Source organism: Primulina eburnea, chromosome 18, assembly GCF_022965805.1.
Source record: "Primulina eburnea isolate SZY01 chromosome 18, ASM2296580v1, whole genome shotgun sequence".
NCBI lineage: Eukaryota > Viridiplantae > Streptophyta > Magnoliopsida > Lamiales > Gesneriaceae > Primulina > Primulina eburnea.
The window spans coordinates 28,093,494-28,115,340 of NC_133118.1; the positions used below are offsets into that span (position 1 = coordinate 28,093,494).

A 21,847-nucleotide genomic window follows, 5' to 3' on the forward strand; every position below is an offset into this window, starting at 1 on the left:
ATGTACCACAGAATGTGGAGAAAATCCTTGAAAACCAGGAAGAAATTATTGAAATTTTAAAGGATATTCGAGCAAGAATTCAAAACCTAGAACAACAACCAAGTTCTAGTAAAAGGATTTCAGAAGAAAGATTACTACCATCCTTTGGTACTGAACCCTTATTACACCAAGGAGAGAATGCCAAAGTGATGCCAAAACCGTTAACTAAACAAGATAAAATGATCAATCTAATTCAAACAGTCTCAGAAAAGAAATTAATCTGATGGCAACATTAGAAAAGATTGGTCTTCAGAATCTCCAATACCCTGCAGAATCTTTTGCAAATCTCAAAGTTCTAGATCTAAAGATGAACACAACAGATGATGAACAACCTACTATAACTTGGTCATCTTCTCGGGAACCACCAAGAGAAAGTATGGAATTCAGAATATAAATATGAGAGAATCCCAACAGACTTTTATATTGTGGAGAATCGCACCCAGCGGGAACAAGGTCGAGGAAAAGTTAAATTCCCTTGCACCAACAGCTTATGGGAAATCTGTTTTCGCACCTATACATCCTTACGGAGTTATGCTTAATCTTGATGTTAATATTGAAGAGGGAGGGGCGGCTGTTGCTATAACACCAAGAACCCTAAGTTTTTTGCTCTAAAAAATAGATATGAAAGTGTGTGCGTGTGTGTATGGGTGTGTGCGTGTGTTATAATATAATTAGGGGGTAATTGGCTAAATAAAATGCTAATAACAAATAAACTCACTACAACAAATGTTAATACCTCACTAAAATACTAGCATCTCTAAATTTAAAATAAAACTCACAAGTGTTCAACTTTAAAAGTTTTAAAATCTTAAAATCACTAAATAAATAATTAGGCTTTAAAATGCTTAAAACCTAATAAATCATTTAAAATACCTCATTCCTAACTTAAAATAAAATATCGCGTTTTAAAATCGCCAAAAATCGTCGCCGGTCTTTTTTCCTCGATCGCACATCGAATAATCGCCTGAAACATTAAATTCGAGAAAACATTTTAACGTACATCGCATAACATAAATAATTTAAAATAACGCAAATTCATAAATCACGCAACTCAAAAATCATTTTAAACTTAAATAAATAATTTAACAATTAAATATATACATGAGTTTTACGTGTACTGATTTTAGGCTCTACAGTATCAAAACTATATATATATTTAGTTGAGTTATCAAATAAGTTATCAAATAAGAGCCACACACTAACGCCATAAAATCTGTGAGCTTGAGCGTGTGTGTGTGCATTCACAATTTGGTCATGTACAGGGGCGGAGAACAATGTGGGCAAAGCTGGGCTTATGTCCAGCAGATATTTTTTTATATTTTAGTCCTAGGTATACATGTTTAAGCCCAATTCACAAAACAAAACAAAAACAATGGATTGAATTTTAAAGTTTTAAAGCTCAATTTAAATGGGTAATTAAATTAGTAGATTTAAGAAAGCCCAATTCAAAGGGTTATTAGGTGTAGATTGTAAACCGTTATTGGGGGGAAAAAACCAACCGTTCAGTTGAAGAAACGAGAAAGCTCCGGAAAAAATTGAAGAAACAAAATTTCTTCTAGGTTTGTATTTCAAATCTATTTATATCAATGATATAGATTATGATTTCTAAAAATATTATGTTAATATAATGATTGCTACTTAAATTTTTGCAGCAATTGGGTTTTTCTATCGGCACGACTCGATTTTGGTGTGTCTTTGAAAGACCTCTCTGTTGCAGGTTTGTTGTATGAAAATTTTTGCTCAGTTGATATTTAAATAGAATATATATTAGAACTTTCTCTTGTTTTAAATATTTTTAAATTACATAATTTAAAATTTTGATATGTATCAAGAGTGAAAGACCTCTATGTAGGCTCTATCAAATGGGAAACCTATTGTTGAGGATTTTAAGATTTCTAATATTTATTTAGGGTTGAAAATGTGTGAACATTGAAATTAGTATCTATTTTTTATTTGTTCAAAGAAGAAAAATTTGTGAAGTTTTTTATCTTTATATTAAAAATCTACATGATTTAAGTTTTTCTTTATATTTGAATTATGCTGAAATTTTAAGATTAAACTTTTATGATTAAAAATACAGAATTTACAATTTAAATCGAATTATAACTTATAAATTTCATTTTGATTACAATTTACAGGTGAAATATTGAGATGAAGAATCAAAAAATCTTTGATTTCTTCAAAAAGAAAAATGATGAATCAGCGTCAATAAGCGATTTAACGGGGCCAAATAACGCTTCTCCTTTTATTTCAGAACCATCGTCAACAAAAAAACCAAGACTTGAAAATGAGACTCTTAATGAACCACTTCCGATTATCACTTTGCACTATATTTTTGATCCAGGAATCGTATCCCAATATTGCTGTATCCCATTGAACTACAAGATGAGGTAAGAAGAGCATATATTGATAAAAGGGCTGATTCAGCTTATATATGATTATCCTTTTTCTAATCTTCTTGGTTTCAGAAATATCCATGGCTTGAATTTTCTATTGAGAAGCAAAGTGCATTTTGTTTATCTTGTTATGTCTTAGACACTAATTCAGCACACATTCACTATCAAGGGATTTAAAAATTGAAAAAGAGTTAATTGTAAAAAATTTCCATTCAAGAGGCATGAAGGATATGGGAATTCAAGACATAACTTTGCTATGAGAAAATGGGGAGACTTGAAAAATCTTGATCAACATATTGATAGAATATTAGAAAAACAATTTTCTAAGATAATTGACCGAACCCGTTTGCTCTTAAAGGTATCCATAGAAAGTGTGAAGTTTTTTGCAATGCAAGGTTGTGCTTTTAAGGGTCATGATGAATCAGTTGACCCTAAAAACCGTGGAAATTATATAGAGTTGATAAATTTTTTGGGAAGAATGAATCCAGAAATTGGTAGTATTCTAGAAAAAGCAGCTAAAGATACAAAGTATACATCAGCGGAAATTCAAAGAGATATTTTGAAAATTATTGTTGGTATTGTGGGAGTTAAAATTCGTGAAGAAATTGGAGAAACCAAGTTTTGTATCCTAGTTGGTGATGCAATTGATGAGTCAAATAAAGAACAAATGGCTATCATTTTAAGATATGTTGATCGTGATGGGTTCACTAAAGAACGATTTTTTGAAGTTGTCCACGTTCAAAATACAAGTGCATTAACTTTGAAAAAAATAGATATGCAATGTATTTAACCAGTACAATTTCTTGATTGAAAATCTAAGGGGACAAGGCTATGATGGCGCAAGTAACATGTGTGAGGAATGGAATGGACTCCAAGCATTATTTCTTAATCCACATGCTTATTATATTTATTGTTTTACTCATAGACTACAACTTACTTTAGTTGCAGTTTCTAAAGAGGTGCATGATGTGTGGCGTTTCTTTTCAACATTAACTTCAGCTATTAATTTTGTGGGTTCATCTGCTGAACGTCATTTTCAATTGAAATCTATCCGAAAAGATGAAATTAATGATTTGATAGAATCGGGAGAAATTGACACTGGTACTTGAGCTAATCAAGATTGTTCTCTGTTATGAGTTGTAGCTACTCGTTGGAGTTCACATTTCAACTCTGTTAGGAGATTCATTGGTTTGTTTGGTTCAGTCAGTATACTTCTTCAAGATCTTGTTGACAAAGGTCTCAATAGTAACATTCGAGGAGAGGCTAAAGGTTTGTACTTGGATATAAAATATTTGACTTTGTATTTGTGTTTTTTTTATGCATGAAGTTTTGGGAATATCAAAAAAGTTGTGTCGGACATTACAGAAGAATGGCATAGATATTTTGAATGCTATGATTTTTTTTTTTTTACGACTAGAATAAATCTTCAGCAGATCCGAGATGGTAGATGGGAAGAATTTCTTTGGAGTGTGATTAAGTTTTGTGAAAGTAATGATATTGAGGTACCGGACTTTGATGATTGCTACACGCGAGGTATAAAACGTTATTGTCAGCTGTAAAATAATATAACAGTCATGATCACTATCATTTTGAAATATTCAACGCAGTAATAGATTTTCAGACGATGGAATTGAACGAGAGATTTCTAGAGAGCACAATGGAACTTCTTACTCTTAGTAATGTTTGGACTCCCATTGATGGATTCAGATCATTTTCTCTACGTGACATTTGTTCTCTTGTTGATAAGTTTTACTACCTTGATTTCAGTCAAGAAAAAAGAGAAAATTTTATGAGAGAACTAGATCATTATAAGTTTGATGTACCACGTCATGCGCAGTTTCAGAATCTTGATTCTTTCCATCATTTGTGCCAAATATGGACCAGAACAACGAAGTCGGTTATCTATCCTTTGATGGATAGGTTGGTTTGATTGGTTTTGACTCTTCCAGTTTCTATACCAACTACATAACGAGCTTTTTCAGGGATGAAACCCGTTAAGACGCCACTTCGTAATAAAATAGAAAATGACCTTTTGGCCAATACCATGGTTGTTTATATAGAGAGGGATATTGCTCTGGGTACTGATACATAATTTATCATAAACAAGTTTGATCTATTGAAAAATAGCAAGATTCGGCTTAAATAAGAATTCGGTATGTTCCTTTTAACTTCTTTTTTATTTATATTATATGAAGTTAAAATTAATATTTAAGAATATTATGCCGACCGAAAAAAATATTTATGGCTACGCCACTGGTCATATATGACAAATTGTAAAAGTATTCTGTATTTTAATATATTTCTTGGCAAAATCTGCAATTTCCGATTTCTTCATATATAAGGCACCCTGAAGAATCAGGGGTGGGACTATTTTTCTTTTTTATGACGAAGAACTCGTAAAGCCTAGACATGTACAATAACCTACAAACCACGTATAAGGTAAACCTACGTAAGACTGCAGATAGAGAGCTTTTGTATCCAAACCTTGGATTTTTTAACTAGTTTTCTAGGTTCAAATGATGAATTCAAGAAGACGTTAGGATTATATAATAAAGCTAGAGGATTTAATTTGTAAAAAAGATGTTGAAATTTGGCTCAAATTATAACAAAAGACACGAAAGAGTTTGAATATCTTTTAAAATTTATTAACCTTAATAAGATATATTTACCGCTATTTTAAGGGATTTAAGAATAAATACGAGATGCATACGGAAATTGGAATATCATTGATTTAATTTTAGATAACTGAATGTTAGAATTATAAAACAAATAAATTTGCGTAGAATTAAGATATATAGCAGGTACTCAACAAAGTATGTAATTCTTTTTTTTTTTTAGTCGAGGGAGGAGTGACAAATGAATATGAAACCCGAGTTTTGGCCCCAAATATCATACATTGATGCAAAATTAGTTAAAAATAATTTACAAAAATACTAATATAATGCAGTATTCTAAAAAATACAACCTAAAACGATTGGAAACCCCACCCACTGTCGCGATTTTTACAAAGATGATACCTCTAGACAGTACATTAATCAACCACCTAGACAGCTCAAAATCCGTCTAGATGACAGCCTAGATTAATATTTAAATTTTTTATTTTTACAAAAAGATTATTTGACATAATTATCCATCAATTTGTATAAATAAAAGAGAAAAATGTCATGGATTTTAAACTTGAATCCGATAGAGATAAACTGTCGTAGAAATATGAAGATGAAAAAAAAAATTATATATTCAGATGAAAAAACCATCTAGACGAACGCCTAAGCACCTGCGAGCTAGGTGGTGGGTTGGCGCCCGCCGATTACGTTTTAAAAGAGAAAGTGATCAAAAGCTAACTCTAACTAGGAAAGGTTCGCGAGACAGTTGTTCATGCTTATCACGACTATGGCTATTCAAGATCAGATGTCGCATAAAGTAACGTAAAGGCCACAACCATTGGACTTGTATACAATGTTAAATACGTATTTATTCATTATATATAGAAAGAAAGTACTCGAAATGATAGTGAATGTGAATGGCATAAAACAAAAGAAAAAATAACTTGATTATCTATTTAACCGCATGTTTGAAGAGAGCGCAAGGAAGAAAATATCAAACAAAATGGTGAGTCTATGTCACATATCATACATTCAAACAAATTTAGGTTGTACCAAAATGAAAACTGGAGGAATGGCTACCTATTTTTTTGTCCACAAGCAACCAGTGAAATGCTCCAGAATTACTCGGTTTCGTAAATATCCTTTTTGTTTCTTCAGCTTGGTAATTCTGGATACCTGGAAATAATACAACATTCAACCAACGGAAAACATGAGGTTGAACAAACAACAAACTCTTAATATATCACAAAAATGGAAAATCTGAAATTTCAACAATCACAGAAGGCAATCACATTACACATGCAGTCACGAATACATATTCGCATCCCTGTAGTCAAGAATGCTTGCATTGCTCCTGACAGTAATAATCGTTCCTTGTACATCTGTTATTTCTAGTAGATTTAGTGATAAATGAGTTTGACGACCGAGCAGGTGTATCGAGAACAACTTTTTCAATCTTCAATCTCTTAAGATTCATCTTATTGCAACTACAGGTAACTGGGTATGCTTCTACTAAGTAGTCAGTCATTGGCAGGGTTCTAATAAACAGTAACGGTTTGCAGAGTTTATTTCACTTTTCGGAAAAAAAAAACCATTTCAAATGCCAGTTCCGAGCCTCAATTGCTTACCACCAATGAGAATGCCATCAGTTCCACAACAGTTTTCCCATGTGTTTTGTAAAGAAAGAGTAAAAAGAAAAGGAAAGCATGTTGACGCAATTTGTGGTCAACAACATCCAGCGAACAAATATTTTGCTTGTTTTCATGACGCACATCATCTGCAATGCGAACATAAATTTAAATCCTGTCATCCTTCAATATCCAGAAAATAGGATATCAAGGTACAGTGTCATCACAGCTTCTGTTTAAACAAGATAACTTTGATATAGAGTAACAAAATGGAAGAAGCTACTTTTCCTTTCTCATCCCCTGCACTAATTCTTTAAATGCAGGAAGCTCGGATAAAACTGTGCGAGGTCGAAGCCTCCAAACAAAAGATAGCCTATTTAAAATTTGATTTGTAATACACATTCTACCCATTCTGTCAAAAACCATTGTGTATGTTCCTGAATGTTAAGATCTCATATGATAAAACTATAGCCATTTGCTATCAATTGTGTCAAGTTGTCATAGAAACTGCCAAACTAAAGAAACATAATTTGATGTTAATTATATTCGAGAATCAATAATGAAGAAGAGCAATCACACTTATGAAAGATCAGGAACAAAGCAGAACTCATGCAAATGTAGTAAAATATATTGACGAAAACAGAGGCTACGGAGTAGAGCCTGAACCAAATGAATAAAAAAGTTCGGATAAACCTTGGACCATAGCAGTGAGAACTTAGTGATTTTAATGTCAAACAACTAGCAATATATGCAGTGAATTCTATTATTTAGGCCACTATTTCATCAAAATACACAATGAGATCAGTTACTCATTAATAGAGATATTAATTAAGTTTATTTCAAATAAGATGTTCAATATCAAATTCATCAATGCCAACCAGTTTAAGGTGAGTAATCCCATAAAGCGCCACTCTTATCAGGTAAATAGATGCCGTTTAGGTGAATGGAGCCATGATAACACAATAAAGGAAAACTTTATTTGATTCGAGTAATTTTTTCTTGTTGCTGAAGCTGGACTCTGGAATGAGAAACGAGGAAGCAGTTTTGGCAAGATGTTGAAAATAAATTAATCACTTTCATGTTGCTATGTATGCCTGTGCACAAACACATCCAACTTCAAACAATTTATCATTCAGAACAGTGGATACCAATCAGAATGATTATAGAGACCCAACAGCACAAGCTATAAATGTGTTTTGCAATGAAGAATCTTTTGCATTGCACAAAAATTTTAAAAAGTAACCACTGTTATGGTGGTACTTGGTCGTTCACCGATATGCACTTCCTAACTGGCACAACTTAAACAAGGAAACTTGTTTGACTTGTTTCTTTAACACCAGATATGCCTCCAGATCATAAATGTAAACTTTATAGCATTATTCGTGACAATATCTTCTGTTGTCTAATATTCTTAACTTCAACATATCAAGATCGTTTCCTTGTTTCTGCCTTTACTCTTGTTGATTGATAGGAAAAATCTTCTAATATAAGAATCTTTAATTCGAATACACCCAATGTACAACAAAACCCAAAACTAAGTAGTAACTTCTAAGCAACCAATGGCCCAATCACTGGGCTAATGGGCTGCACCTAGTTACCTCTTTATTCCAACAGATTTGAACCAACAAACTTGGAAAAACAAAACTTTAACACATTTGTCTTAAAACATTCAATCAATAAAGCAATCCATTTATACAATAAAACATGATAAAAACAAAACATCACCTAAACACAAAATAAAATTGAAGGGAAAAACTCTAAACCACAACAGAAACATACTTCAGTCGAGGTCCTCCTCATTAGCGTGTCCTCTTCCCCCTCCTCCGGAGTTGGGATTGGATGCTCCACTGTTACTATTGTTGGTGTTGGTGTTGGTGTTGGTGTTCCCTCGGTCGCTGCTTCCAGCTCCTCCACCCCCACTATTGCTTGTCTCTGCTGGTGAACCAAATCCTCTAAAAAGCCATGGGAATGATATCCTAAACCCCCTTTCCACTGTCCTTGGTGTCTGTGAATTTGCGTTATCGTCATCATAAATGCTCTCCAGACTTCCACCACCAGACACCAACCCTATATTACTACTACTATCACTGTTCCTTCTACCATTATCATTCGACTGCCCAGTTTTCCGGTTCTCATAATCTTGATCATCAGTAGGCAACTCATATCGACAAACCGGACAGGAGTTATGTAGCTCAAGCCAAGGCACTATACAATCCATGTGGTAAATGTGTTTGCAAGGCATCTGTTTAGCCTCCTCATTCAACTCAAAACTATCTTTACAAACAGCACATTGAGATGAATCCGACACCAACATCTCCTCATTAATTTTTATATCCGGCAATCCCTGCACCGCAGATTTCGAAGCAGGAGGTGTCCCATAACGATTTGGATCATTCTCCGCAAGCTGCTGTATCAATTGCTCCAAACCAGGCCCCATAAAATAATCCCCCAAATTCGTCGGAAGCCTAAAGTCGACCCCTCCACCACCTGGTCCACCTCCTCCAGGTGTTTCAAACACAAGCTGAATATTTGCCCCCCTCGCCTGTAAATTATTGATGTAATTATTCAGAAAAGCATATGGATTAAATTCGTTGGGGGATCGGTCGCCGAAAAGCGCAGAAAGATCGTCAAATGTCTCCAATCCACCTCGACCGGAAGCAGAGGAGAAGATAAAGGGTAAGGGCGGGAATCCGTCGTCAAAAAAGCGGTTAGGGCCAACGTTACTAGGGTTTGATGGAGGTGCGGTGTCCGATTCCTCCAAAAAACCACCTTGACATATCGGGCAAACAAGATCCGCATCTGGCGACGGCGGGGGTGTGATGCTGACTTGCCGTTCGCATTGGTAGCAGAAATACAGCAGCGGCGCGACGGCGGCGCCGATAGTTCCCGCCGAAGACATTATAATCCCGTGATTCTGCGAGTATCTAGATGAATCTACGTCCACCGATTGTGCACAGAGAGAAATGAATTTCGCGGATGGGGAAGATTTTGGGGAGATGAATTCGGGCGAAGGAAAATGGAAGACCAAAGGAAGCCGTACAATGCCGGTGGGAAAATGGTTGTGTTCGGTTGATTGCATTTTAGTTTCGTACAATTACACCAAAAACGTTGTTATTTTGCCGATCTTGTATAAGTCGCTACTTGCTTCTAAAATTTAGTCAAATCTTGATGGATAAATATAGAAGTGAATTCTATATTCCAATTTGGACACAATTATCTTAATTGCCAAATATTTGGAATTAAGTTTTAGCAATCTATTGAATGAGTGTTTTTTATTATCTTTAAAATAAGGACTTGTTTTGTTTAAATCAGAGGAGAGAAAAAAGAAATACTTATATCGTTTTTCTGATCAAAAAATGATCTAAACATATAAAGAAATAAGTAAAAATGATATGAGTAAGTCTTATATAAGACCGTTTTACGGATCTTAATCTGTGAGACGGATCAACCATATCAATATTCATAATATAAAGTAATACTCTTAGCATAAAAAGTAATATTTTTCATTGATGACCCAAATAATAGATCTGTCTCACAAATACGATCTGTGAGACCGTCTCACACAAATTTTTATCAAATGATATTTGTTTGATCATACCATAATATTTGAAATTCATTAAATTTAAATTATTTACTCATATGGAAATGAATATAAGAATATTCAATGTGAGTTTTAAAAAATTTCAAATTCTAAGATATCATAATATTTGAAATTCATTGAATTTTAATTCTTTACTTCGATGAAAATGAATATTCAGTGTGAAATTTAAATATAAATATCATTTAGCTCTATACTTCAAAATTTTCAAATTCTAAAATAATTTTTAGTTACACGCGTGTTATGAAATTAAAACAAATATTACTATAATAAAATAATCATGTTTTATTTCAATTCGTTTTAATTACTTAATTCGGTCAAAGTCCATTTTCAAATTATCAAAGTAAAGACTAGAACAAACTTATTTTAATGAAAAATATGGAAAAAAATTTAAGTATTTGAATTGTGTATAATTTTATATTTGAAATTATTGTGTTTTTCATTAAATTTTTTAAGGGAAATCTACATACAAATTATAAAAACAAATATATATATATATATATATATATATATATATATATATATATATATATTACTGTAATAAAATAATCATGTTTTATTTCAATTCGTTTTATTTACTTAATTCAGTCAAAGTCCATTTTGCAAATTATCAAAGTAAAGACTAGAACAAACTTATTTAATGAAAAATATGGAAAAAAATTTAAGTATTTGAATTTGGTATCATTTTATATTTGAAATTATTGTTTTTTTCATTAAATTTTAAGGTAAATCTACGTATAAATTATAAAATATATATATATATATATATATATATATATATATATATATATATATATATATATATATATATATATATATATATGGTTGACATGCTCATAATAGATACCATTTAACAAATTTGATATCAAATCAAATCCCTTCACTTACATCCTTCCATCCAAATACAACTTTAAGCTATTCAAATCGAGATTATGTCATGCTATTTTGAATCATACAAAACAGGATAAAAAAAAAACTAAAAAAGATGAACTCAAAAAACTTATTATTAACAATTGATAACACGGGAAAGCCTCTCGAAAAATATGCTGCACATGCTTGTGCTGAACATCAGCATCTCCCTCATCCACTCTGGTGCCACTTTTTCAAACGTCCCTAACGACAGCACCTGGTATAGGAGTTCTGCTTCTCCGTGCGTGTTAGGTATCCATGTCAAACTGAAAGAATAACCTGCTGGAGAAAATTCTACTGAGTCGGGTAAAATTATCAGTTCTTTGTCATGTAAATTTACAAAACAGAAAGACCTCAATAATCCTAGTATCAGGCCTAGAGTAACTGAAGATTACCACTTGATTGGTGTAGCGCCTGTATACATGGTTTACTACTTTGACTATCACGGGAGACTTTCATGCCAAGTACTGACTCGACAAGGCATTGAAACAGGCAGTAAACAGCATAACTGTCGGTGGCATCACCCCCTACCATCAAAACAGTAATTAAATCTCCAGGTTGTCGGACAATGTAGAGATATCATATGAGCAATATGTTTGCCTTTTGGAACATACCTGGACTGTTGATCTTAATTTGACAAAAAGCAGGCTGGATCATAACATCTCAATAGTTAGGCTAAACTAGAAAGGCACACTTCTAGTAACCTGAATGCAACGTAATACGTATGTACCTTTTGGATGCTCAGAGAGGCACAATCTGTCAGATGCCCATGCTCCCCATCAACGTGAGTGTTGGCTGTGCCTTCAGTTATAAGCTCAAGTTTCCGTTTTTTTGCTGATCTAAGTACATATTTACTTCGTGTTCCTTCAGCTGGAGAATTTTGGTGTGAAGTTCGCTGCTCACTTTCAATATCCTTATTCACAGCACAGTTTGAGCATTCTTGTAATTCAAACTTCCGAAGCTTTGAAATTTCTTCTGAGAGATCCTTGTCTATGATATCATGGAATACAAAGTACAAACTATTCAGAAACTGACACAAGGCAAGTATCTTGAGGAACCTTCGGAAACCATAAGTAACAATAGAACGCAAGGGAACCATAAAGAGTTTTTTTTTAAGCTCGCATGATGAATATTTTAACCACGCGACAAGCATGTTAATATGAAGAGTATTCTACCAGAGTAACAAGCGCGATTAAAAAAGATAATTCAACTTTGTGAACCAAAATTGGTCGTGATAACGATAAACCAAGGCCTTGTTTCCCAATACTTTTGGAAAAATCAAGCTATTCAGATTAGGCGACAAAGTTTCCAAGGTTAGCAACAGTAAAATTGGGTTCAGTAAGACACTAGTTCAGTCAGCAATCAAACAGAAGTCCTCAAAATCTACACTATGACACCATTACTATGATGCAATGATAGCAACTGATGGACTTTCAACTTAGGAAAGTGCAGAAACTTCATGGTCACAACTATTTTATACATGAATTAAAAGAGAGTGATGTATCCTTACTTTTCTTATTTTCTTCCATCAAAAGCTTTTGGCACAGAACATGTTCATCACCAGAAGATCTACAGCCAAAATATGTACACAAATTTAAAGAGATCTGGTAATATTTAGGGCATGATTGGTATGTTTGAATGGAATCAACTTCGGAATGGAACGTGGGAGGTAATGGGATGAGAAATTTATTCTTTTCTTGTGATTGGTAACAAATAATACTAGAATGATGGAATGAAATTTTTTATAATCAAATCATATTTTATTTAAATATTAAAAAAATTGTTATTTACAATTTATTATTTATCATTAATATTTTATTATTATTATTGTTAATATTGTCCCTGTCAAATAATGAATAATTTTATTTAATTTTGAAATATCATTCTTAAATGATACTTTTATTATTATTATTTAATTTATTTATTATCATATTATTATTAATTTCTTATCATTTATTTTTGTCATCAAATAATAATAAAATAATAGTAACAGTTTTATATTTAATGTTCTTATAAAATTATTGTTATTACTAATATTATTTTTCCTACTATTTGTGATTTTTATTTATTATTAATATTAATTTATTATAATTGTTTATAAACAAAGATAAAATTTCTATAATTAAAAGATTTGAAAAATAAAAATGATAGAATATATTGATAAATATGTACAATAATAAATATGAAAAGTAAATAATAAGAAGGGATGAGAACGGGTAAACCCAACCCAAATGGGTTCACGGGAATGGTCATTCCTATTGGAATGGGTATTCCCATTCCAACCAAGCATGAAAATGGGAATGAGGTTGGGACCTCATTCTAATGTACAACTCATGCCCTTAAAGATTACCAGGTGGTAATGAATAAATGCAAGCCATGTAGCAGCCAGTTCACCTTTTTAATTCATCTACTTGTCCATGTAGCTTGTCATTTTCACTTTTCAAGTATTCTATCATTTCATCCGCAGCTGCATTTAACAGAAGTATTGAACATATGAGACAGATCTCAACTCTTGAGTAATCACCAAAAGCTCGCATTAACATAAAATAATGAAGGATGCATGTACTGCTTCTAAACTATGAAATGACCAACATGAAGCTAAACAGCAAAACGGCATAAGCTTTAAAACAAAACAAAAAAGGAAAAAAGTAGACAGAGTTGGTACTGTACCAGCTGCATAATTCCTGAATTTTAGTTCTTGCTCACGATTCAGCTTGTCTAGTCGGGATTCTTTTTCTTTCTGACAAGATAAGGAAGAAGAAAAGCTCGAAGATGATAACAAAGTTAATTCCATACAATCACATGTATAGAATGTTAGACATAATTGTTCTAATTACGATAACTGAAATGGTGCTTAATTGAAATAAAGTAAATGGGAAACAAAATTAGTCCAGCAGCTGGTTCAGCAACCAAGCACAACAGTGACGAGAGCTGTTCCGGTAGAGCTAACATTCTAGCGAAAGATCAGCACATAGGCAAGGAATCAGTACAGTGAAGCAGTAGCTATCGAGCACAGCTGAACAACTAATTCCATCAATCAACAGATACATAACTCTGAATGACTGGTAGACCGTAGATAACATAGTATACTCTAGACTTTAACTCCAATTCAGCAGAGACAAATGCTCAGGTTGTTGCTACCAAAGCCCAATTCATGAGTGGCAGAGTTCTGACATTTATTTGTAAAATATATACCGAAACCTGGGAAATTCACAATTGCCTAATAAAATTCCGCATCTCACTTAGGTGCTTTGAAAATCAATGACCATCCATTTCCATGGCACATTTAAAACCAGTAACAATCGAGGCAAATTGTTGCTTAAGATGAACAAAATACATGCCTGAATATTATCACTTTAAACAAACAAACAAACAATAAGCTAAAATGCCAAGAGAATTTGGGAGAAAATTTTCAAAACCCGACGTGTAAATTGTAAAATTGCCTCCATATTTATAGGCTTGATTCTCGCACATCAAGTACACCACTAATTCCATTCATTATCACTTAAAGCTCCCTATTCCAGAACAGGTCATTAAGAGCTCACTACTCCACCACCATCATCGTGGTAAGTTTGGGGAGATGTAGGATCAAACCTACATGAATGTTTCATCATACCCAGTCACGAAATTAAAAGGTTCAAATCGGGCCCTTACTTGTTCTTCAACTCAATTTCAAATCATTCCTATTATCAAGTATTAAAGCCACAATTTTTGTTCGCAATAGTCCAAATTTTCCAAAACACAAAAGTACATAGTGGTAGAAAGAGAGACCTTGAGTTTGGAGTATTTGTTGTAGAGCTTCCCATAAAGCACCTCCATCTAAAATCAACATAAACAACAAAAACAAGTAAGTTCCGTAACAACAAAACTTTTCACAAGATCCGACTCCGAAGCAAAAAAGAACATAAAGAAATCGAAAGTATTTTTTCCGTATCCATTCAGTCTAATCCTCTCAGATGAATGGGTACTGACAGAAAAATATCCAGAGGATTTTGGTCGAACACCTTACTGGCAATGGCGCGGGCACACCTATATAATTGATGACATACAAGTAAAATTGAGCCGCGATAAGCTACGGTGAACGAGGAAGTAGAAGCAGCCGGAGAGATACCTGAAAAGTGCGGTCTCCGTTCCGGGATTGATGAAATTGAATTTTTGGCGGGATTTGTTCAGGTTTTAAAGATTTTGAATCAGCACACATCGTCCTGTTACTACCTTGTATAATAATAAAAGAAAAACCTGCATTTTTTTTTAAATATATTTTTACCCACAAAAGTTTTTGTGAGACGATCTCACGTATCAATTTTGTGAGACGTATTTTCTATTTGGATCATTCATGAAAAATTATTATTTTTCATACCAAAATTATTACTTATTATTTTAAATATGAGCATGATTGACATGTCTCACGAATAAAGATTTGTGATTACTGTATCACATAAAACCTACTATTGTCCTAGTGATTTTGGTTTTTTTATTTTCAAATGTTAGCCTACTATTTTTTTATTTTACAATTTAATCTTTGAGGGTTTAAATAAATCAATTATGTTATGATTTAAGATTGGGTCTCATATGAGACCGTCTCGTAGATTTTAATATGTTAGACGGATCAATCCTACCAATATTCACAATAAAAAGTAATTCTTTTTCATGGATGACTCAAATAAGAGATATGTCCTCACAAATACGACCTGTGAGACCGTTTAAAACAAGTTTTTGTCATGATTTAAAGGTTGTATCTGCAGTAGCTTTTAAAAGTGATGATAAATTTTTTTATTATAAACTTTGTAAAATTTTGTGATCACTTTTAAAAGCAACGGCAAATATAACCTTTAAATCATAAATTTTGTTAAAAAAAAAATTATAATCACTTTTTTACATCATTTGCAAACACTACCTAAATCAATCAAAGCGAGTTTCTAGTCCTTGTAACAAAAATTTTAATTAGCAAAAACAGATGTTCAGTGCATGAGGATCTCGATTCTCGAATTTGAGATCTCGTATTTTATTTGGACATTGATCTCGATTCTCGAATTTGAGATCTCGTATTTTATTTGGACATTGATCTCGATTTTCGAATTTGAGATCTCGTATTTTATTTGGACACTGATGTGTAATCCAGTGTTTTGCCGATGTCCAGCTAGTGCTTAACAGATAGAGTAGCATACACAAAATTGCCTCCAATTTCAAGAACAGGAAAAGAATGATAGAATGTTTAACATTCCAACTTATATAAAGTATTAGCAATTCGAATATTTTATGTTTCTACATAAAAAAAATTTAAAAAAAAAAAAGAAAAAAAATAGGATATCTGGTAAACGAAAGTTGGAATTTTATCTAAACACGATTTACATTGATTAAACATCGAATAGGAGTGTCAATTCGGGTGGGTTGGATCGGGTTGAGCAATAGTATTATTCAAAAATTGCTCAACCCTGAACCCGAGCCAAACCGCAAACTCTCAACATAAACCTGAACCCGAATCAACCTGATCAACACATCAACCCGTATAACCCGATTTTGAATTTTTTAAAAAAATTAAATAAAATTCAAATAATAATAACAATAATAATATTTTAATTCAAACACATAATAACAAAATCTCCCTCATATATATGATTTAAATTTGAAAGTCTAATCATAGAAAAATAAAGAATATTTACTAAATCAAATAAATAATTATTTTAAAAAAAATGTTCAAAATAAATAGTAAATTATGAAAATTTATGATATAAATATACAATAAATATTTTTTCAGACGTAAAATATATAAAAAAATGTATGCAATATTGATTAATTATATTTTAAAAATAAATTAAATTAAATTTTCGGGTCAACCCGGGTCGACCCGAATTCGGATCAACTATCGGGTCCAACCCAATCTGACCCGAACCCGAAAACCCCAACCAACCTTCTTTTTTTCGGGTTGAACCTTATCGAGTTGGTAGGTCGTGTCTGATTTTGACACCACTAACATCAAACATGTTAATGAACATGACTGTTTATTTTATCGTCTAGAGTGAAATTCAACTTAAAATATTTAGATCGTGTGAGTCCCTCGTATTCAAAGAGATTCATCTCATACTTTGAGATTCTAATATACTTGTTCGACTAATTCACTCAATATATCACAGACAAACAAACGGTAAATACTGAAACTACCCTATTATATTGACAGGTGAAAAACAGTCACATACCGGTTAATAATTATGTATCAAAGATTAAGAATAAAAAAATCAGTAAGAGGCAGGATCTTTGTTCCAAGATAAGTATGCTGGATCCCCTAAAGGCCTGCAAAGATCACCAAACTTTATATAATTAGCTTCACTTCATTTTCCCAAACTCTTAAATTTAACTGAATCTGCACGATAATTAGGGACCTTGGCTTGAGGAGATACACAAGGATGAAAGCTATAGCAAGAAATAGGCAAATCCCACCAACTGTGATGTAAATTTTTCCCAAGAAATCATTCTTTCCACCAATCCAAGTTGTTGTAGATATCACTAGATTCTTTTTCCCGTCGAAAGAATAGGTGTTGTAGTTGTTTTGTATCACTACTGTTATCTTGTCATCGGCTTCAAGATCAATCTCGATCCTCCCGTAGAGTTTGCGAAAATTGGGGAGTGCTGCGGTTCGCATCCAAACAAGGAGATCTTCTTGCTCACTCAACTGCGGATGAGAAAGGAAAACATTGAGATGTAGATAAAAGATAGGGATCAAACACGAGTTAAGCAAGGGGGATGTAGGAAGAGGCAAGGGGGCAATCTTTTTCTCTTCAAGTTAAAATGTTGAAGTTTTGTGTTTAACTTTTATAAAATCAATTAAGTTGCTCCCTTCATCCCCTCTCTCCACTGAATCACTGGATTCGCCGATAAGTATGAGGTGAAGTTGGACTAACGGGTATGCTCTCGTTGAGTTTTGCGCCCCCAACAAGGCCTCGAGTTTGGAAGTTTTTCGGATATACATTGGATCCGAATTTATGGGTCCTGTCGCTTCTCCATGCGATGTCTTTCTTGTTGATCGGTATGCTGTTCCCATTTATTGAAATGGTGTATGTGTCGTTGAATAAACTCCACGCGACTAGACCACAAGGAACAATGGGCTTGCGATCGTCATTGAAAGCCTCTGGCTCACATGTCTTCGTCTTTTGCTCATTTTCTGGGCTCTTGTACTGCTCATCACTTCTACTTTTTACATATCTGCATCAAGAATGGGACATTTAACTCAAAAGGAGAGTTATAATAGTTATAATAAATTGAACAAATAATTTCACGAACCGGCGATGGTTCTGATAGAAATCATCCAGCTGATAGTACACAAAAATCGGCTGCTTCATCTTCTTTGGAACCTTGAGACACAATCGACAATTCATGTGTTCAATTTAACTAGAGAATAAAGGAACAAAAAGGGACTAAAAAAAGCTATCAAATCACAAAAATGAGCCTACATTTAAGGTCCTGGTACAGGTTTTGTTCGTTCTGTCATCCTGGATATAACCAATCCTCTCGAAATGTGCAGCTTCATCATCATTGGCATTTGAAGAAATGCAAACCTCATCGTATCGGTCTACAATTTCGACAACCTACGAACATGCTTGACAAGTAAAGAGTTCAGCTATATACATCAAATAAATCTCAAAATTGCCACAAAGAGTCAGGATGACCTGTATAACGAAAAATGTTTGAAATTTCATGCCTAACTTTTCGAAAAAACACCGTACGAGCTGATTCATATTACAATAATCTTCACCATTCTACATAACACAGAGACCAACAGGTTTGTATACATGACTTTCCCATTTATCTTACTCATCATTATAGTGCAAACTAACATGAAACCGAAAACGGGCTCCTCGATTCTAGCTTAACTAGATTTAGACAAAACTACTTTAGATCATGACTGAACCAGAAGGAACCGTTCCATCCCAAAAAATAAGTCGACATCAAATTCCTTGTTCCACCCCTACCCAATATTAAATCGGAGCAGTCAATCAATATATATGATATAAATAGAACATTTACGGCATCGGATGCGGACAAGGAGGAGAGGCCGATCGGAATAAAGGTAATGCCAATAAAGATGAAAGTTGATATAACCTGAATAGAATCAAAAGATACAACAATGAGCTAATCAATCAACAATTTAAAAGAAATGCATAAGAACCCAATAAACTTCTACACACATTGAAATTCTTACCAATCCTGGAGTTAGAATCGGCTTGCATGCAGGAAGTTCTTGCTGGGTAAACCTAGAATCTGGAAATTTTCGGAATTTACAAAAAAAAAAAATCGCAGATAAAATCAAGAAAAACTTAAATAAAAAATTTATCAAAATCCCACATAAAATACGACGCAAAGACAATAATTTTCATTCGAAAAAACGAAAACGAATATCCCTACATCTGGGTTTCTTGGATTTCTTGGAAGATGATTGGGAGGCTCCATCTCCAGAGCTCATCGCGTAAATTGTGAACAAACCGAGATCACCCTTTTATTTATCTAATCGGTTACAAAAAACGGCATAATCCTTAAAATTTGTGTGATTTCGGGAAGAGAAGGAAAATTTCCAGCATCTGATTGCATGGATTACGCTTCAAAGCTTCCTTTATCCGTTTCGTTTTTCTATTTTTCAAAGTGATATTTTTGAAATTAAAGAATTTAATCCGAAAATAAAAGGTCGTTGGTAGGGGTGATCAAATTTTTTTATTAACCGCCCGAACCGAATTGCACCGCACCACCGCTTTTCATAATATTTTAGAAAAACCGCAATTAAAAATATTAATCATAAACCGCACCGCAAACGCGGTTCGGTTATTTTTTTTGCCAAGAACCGCACCAAACCGCACCGCCTAAACCGCTTGCCATAATATTGGCCTAGAATTATAATAATTTGTAAACAACATATTCAAATAAAAGAAGTCATCATTCATTATATCCTAAATCTCTTTAAAATTATTATTCTTACAAATAAAATTTATCTTTTTTTTAATTATACTTCATATTAGTCATTTATTAAAGTATTTATTTTTTTTGCTACAATATTTTGTTTGTAGTCTGAAGGTAAAAAAATTGATAAAATAGTGTAAATGTCATTTTTGTTGTGAATGTGTTGTGTTGTTAAATTATTAACTTAGTTTTGAATCTTGATTATTGTTTAATCTATTTTGATCTTTATATGTTTTGAACTATATTTTATATTTGAAAACAATATATTGTTGTTGTTTTCAAATAAATTATAATATATGTTCTAATATTTTTCATTAAAAAAACCGTAAAACCGACCGCAACCGTATGAAACCGCTCAAAACCGCAAGACTGATTTTTTACATAAAACCGCGATTAATTTTTCAAAATACTAACCGACCGCATATGGCAATTCGGTTTGAATTTTTTAAAAAAAACCGCAAAACCGCACCGTGATCACCCCTAGTCGTTGGACATTGAAACGCGGGCGGGTTGATAAACGGAAAATACTTTCAAAATAAAATAAAATAAAATATGAATATTTGGTTTTTGTGATATTAATCAATGGTGGGAAATTTTTGGAATTTATTTTTTGGGAACATCTAGATTGTTATATAATAATCTATATACATTGTTTTAGATAAATAACAATATTTCATAAAAAAAAAAAAAATACAATATATAATAGAACACAAATAATTCTACGAGACAGTGTCATTATTCGATTTTATGAGACAAATCTCCTTTATGATCTCATGAAAAAATATTACCCTTATCCAAGAGAATATTACCCTTCTCCCATCTCATGGATATAAATCATTGAGATTATCTCACAAAAGACTTATTTATAATAGAAAATGTGGTTTTCACTTTTGAGGTGGGTTGAATTATGAAATTTTTTATATTTATTCAAATACAATACAATATCGGTAGAGTTGACTCGTTTCACAGATAAAGATTTCGTGAGACCGTCTCACAAGAGACCTCCTTTTTATTCAGATACAATACAATATTATTCCACACACAAAATTAAATTTTGGAACCATATATTTCAAATAAATAAAGAACTATGACAATTACACTCATGTATCATTTCGCGCTATGGATAAAGTTTGTTATCTTCAACTTCTTTTATTTCAGGATTTCCAATTCTACCAAGAAAGGGAGGGAACAAATACTCAATTTAACGTGAGTAAACAGAATTTCATACTCGATCTCATCGATATATATAGAATTCTGCAGAGAGCTATATTCGATGAAAGTCGTATGTACAGCTTGGAGGAGATATTTCATATCTTACGAGATCTACTCTACAATATGGGGTGAAAAAAAACCAAAATAAGTGATTTTAGCCCTTATAAAAAGAAAACTGATTCTTAAATCCCTCGAGCTCATTTAAGTTTAACTCGAGTTTTACAAAAATTAAAATTAGAAATAGTTATGTTATACTTATCTTTCAAATTATTATCGTAATTTTAAACGTGATTTATTATCTAATCTAAGAAGTCATCAAGCAGTAAGTATTACAGTTTGATACAAATGACATATGGATCATTTGCATTTATATATGCAGCAAACCTTGTCGATATTTTTAGAGCGCAAATTATTTTGTATAGCTTTTCGACTTGAATGAAGATACAAGGCAATAGGAAGAAGACTTAAAAGATCATCCACTCCGGTGAGTGGTTGGATTGTGGAAACTGATGGTGA

General features: G+C 32.8%; 4 protein-coding genes across 7 annotated transcripts; 1 reads left to right on the forward strand and 3 right to left on the reverse strand.

The window, feature by feature from the left end:
- The first annotated feature begins 435 nt into the window (after positions 1-435).
- On the forward strand, positions 436-4,365 carry LOC140819230 (uncharacterized). The gene is made up of 8 exons (XM_073179242.1): positions 436-612; positions 1,692-1,756; positions 2,384-2,429; positions 2,794-3,137; positions 3,361-3,536; positions 3,639-3,735; positions 3,853-3,968; positions 4,043-4,365. The coding sequence occupies exons 1-8, from the start codon at positions 436-438 to the stop codon at positions 4,363-4,365; spliced, it is 1,344 nt and encodes a 447-aa protein (XP_073035343.1).
- A 1,519-nt stretch (positions 4,366-5,884) lies between these two features.
- On the reverse strand, positions 5,885-9,778 carry LOC140819486 (E3 ubiquitin-protein ligase RING1-like). The gene is made up of 2 exons (XM_073179603.1): positions 8,446-9,778; positions 5,885-6,214 (listed from the first exon to the last, which is right to left on the reverse strand). Exon 1 carries the CDS (start codon positions 9,743-9,745, stop codon positions 8,447-8,449), a length of 1,299 nt encoding a protein of 432 aa, XP_073035704.1. The 5' UTR covers positions 9,746-9,778; the 3' UTR covers positions 5,885-6,214; position 8,446.
- Positions 9,779-11,105: 1,327 nt separating this feature from the next.
- Positions 11,106-15,380, reverse strand: LOC140820188 (uncharacterized). 4 transcript variants are annotated; one of them, XM_073180514.1, is made up of 9 exons: positions 15,285-15,380; positions 14,945-14,992; positions 13,844-13,913; positions 13,568-13,640; positions 12,684-12,742; positions 11,904-12,163; positions 11,788-11,821; positions 11,569-11,700; positions 11,106-11,455 (listed from the first exon to the last, which is right to left on the reverse strand). In XM_073180514.1, the coding sequence occupies exons 1-9, from the start codon at positions 15,372-15,374 to the stop codon at positions 11,271-11,273; spliced, it is 951 nt and encodes a 316-aa protein (XP_073036615.1). In that variant the 5' UTR covers positions 15,375-15,380; the 3' UTR covers positions 11,106-11,270. The 4 variants fall into 4 exon arrangements, with proteins under 4 accessions (XP_073036615.1, XP_073036617.1, XP_073036618.1 ...); XM_073180516.1 differs by having other exon boundaries at positions 15,203-15,312; XM_073180517.1 differs by lacking the exon at positions 15,285-15,380 and adding an exon at positions 15,146-15,164.
- Positions 15,381-17,211: 1,831 nt separating this feature from the next.
- Positions 17,212-19,833, reverse strand: LOC140819968 (ALA-interacting subunit 3-like). The gene is made up of 8 exons (XM_073180251.1): positions 19,574-19,833; positions 19,371-19,429; positions 19,196-19,270; positions 18,622-18,756; positions 18,452-18,522; positions 18,073-18,373; positions 17,554-17,843; positions 17,212-17,464 (listed from the first exon to the last, which is right to left on the reverse strand). The coding sequence occupies exons 1-8, from the start codon at positions 19,629-19,631 to the stop codon at positions 17,410-17,412; spliced, it is 1,044 nt and encodes a 347-aa protein (XP_073036352.1). The 5' UTR covers positions 19,632-19,833; the 3' UTR covers positions 17,212-17,409.
- Positions 19,834-21,847: the final 2,014 nt, after the last annotated feature.

Excerpts from the sequence above, each read along its gene's own strand:
- LOC140820188 (XM_073180514.1), bottom strand. The coding sequence starts at position 15,374 with ATGTGTGCTGATTCAAAATCTTTAAAACCTGAACAAATCCCGCCAAAA. Across the intron at positions 13,641-13,843 it reads ATTCAGGAATTATGCAGCTG|CTGCGGATGAAATGATAGAA; the intron begins GTACAGTACCAA and ends TGTTAAATGCAG. Across the intron at positions 11,456-11,568 it reads GGCGCTACACCAATCAAGTG|CAGGTTATTCTTTCAGTTTG; the intron begins GTAATCTTCAGT and ends AATTTTCTCCAG.
- LOC140819486 (XM_073179603.1), bottom strand. The coding sequence starts at position 9,745 with ATGCAATCAACCGAACACAACCATTTTCCCACCGGCATTGTACGGCTT.
- LOC140819968 (XM_073180251.1), bottom strand. The coding sequence starts at position 19,631 with ATGAGCTCTGGAGATGGAGCCTCCCAATCATCTTCCAAGAAATCCAAG. Across the intron at positions 18,523-18,621 it reads CCTGTACCAGGACCTTAAAT|GTTCCAAAGAAGATGAAGCA; the intron begins GTAGGCTCATTT and ends TTGTGTCTCAAG. Across the intron at positions 17,844-18,072 it reads AACTCAACGAGAGCATACCC|TTGAGTGAGCAAGAAGATCT; the intron begins GTTAGTCCAACT and ends TCTCATCCGCAG.
- LOC140819230 (XM_073179242.1), top strand. The coding sequence starts at position 436 with ATGAGAGAATCCCAACAGACTTTTATATTGTGGAGAATCGCACCCAGC. Across the intron at positions 2,430-2,793 it reads CCATTGAACTACAAGATGAG|GTATCCATAGAAAGTGTGAA; the intron begins GTAAGAAGAGCA and ends TTGCTCTTAAAG. Across the intron at positions 3,138-3,360 it reads AGATATGTTGATCGTGATGG|ACTACAACTTACTTTAGTTG; the intron begins GTTCACTAAAGA and ends TTTTACTCATAG.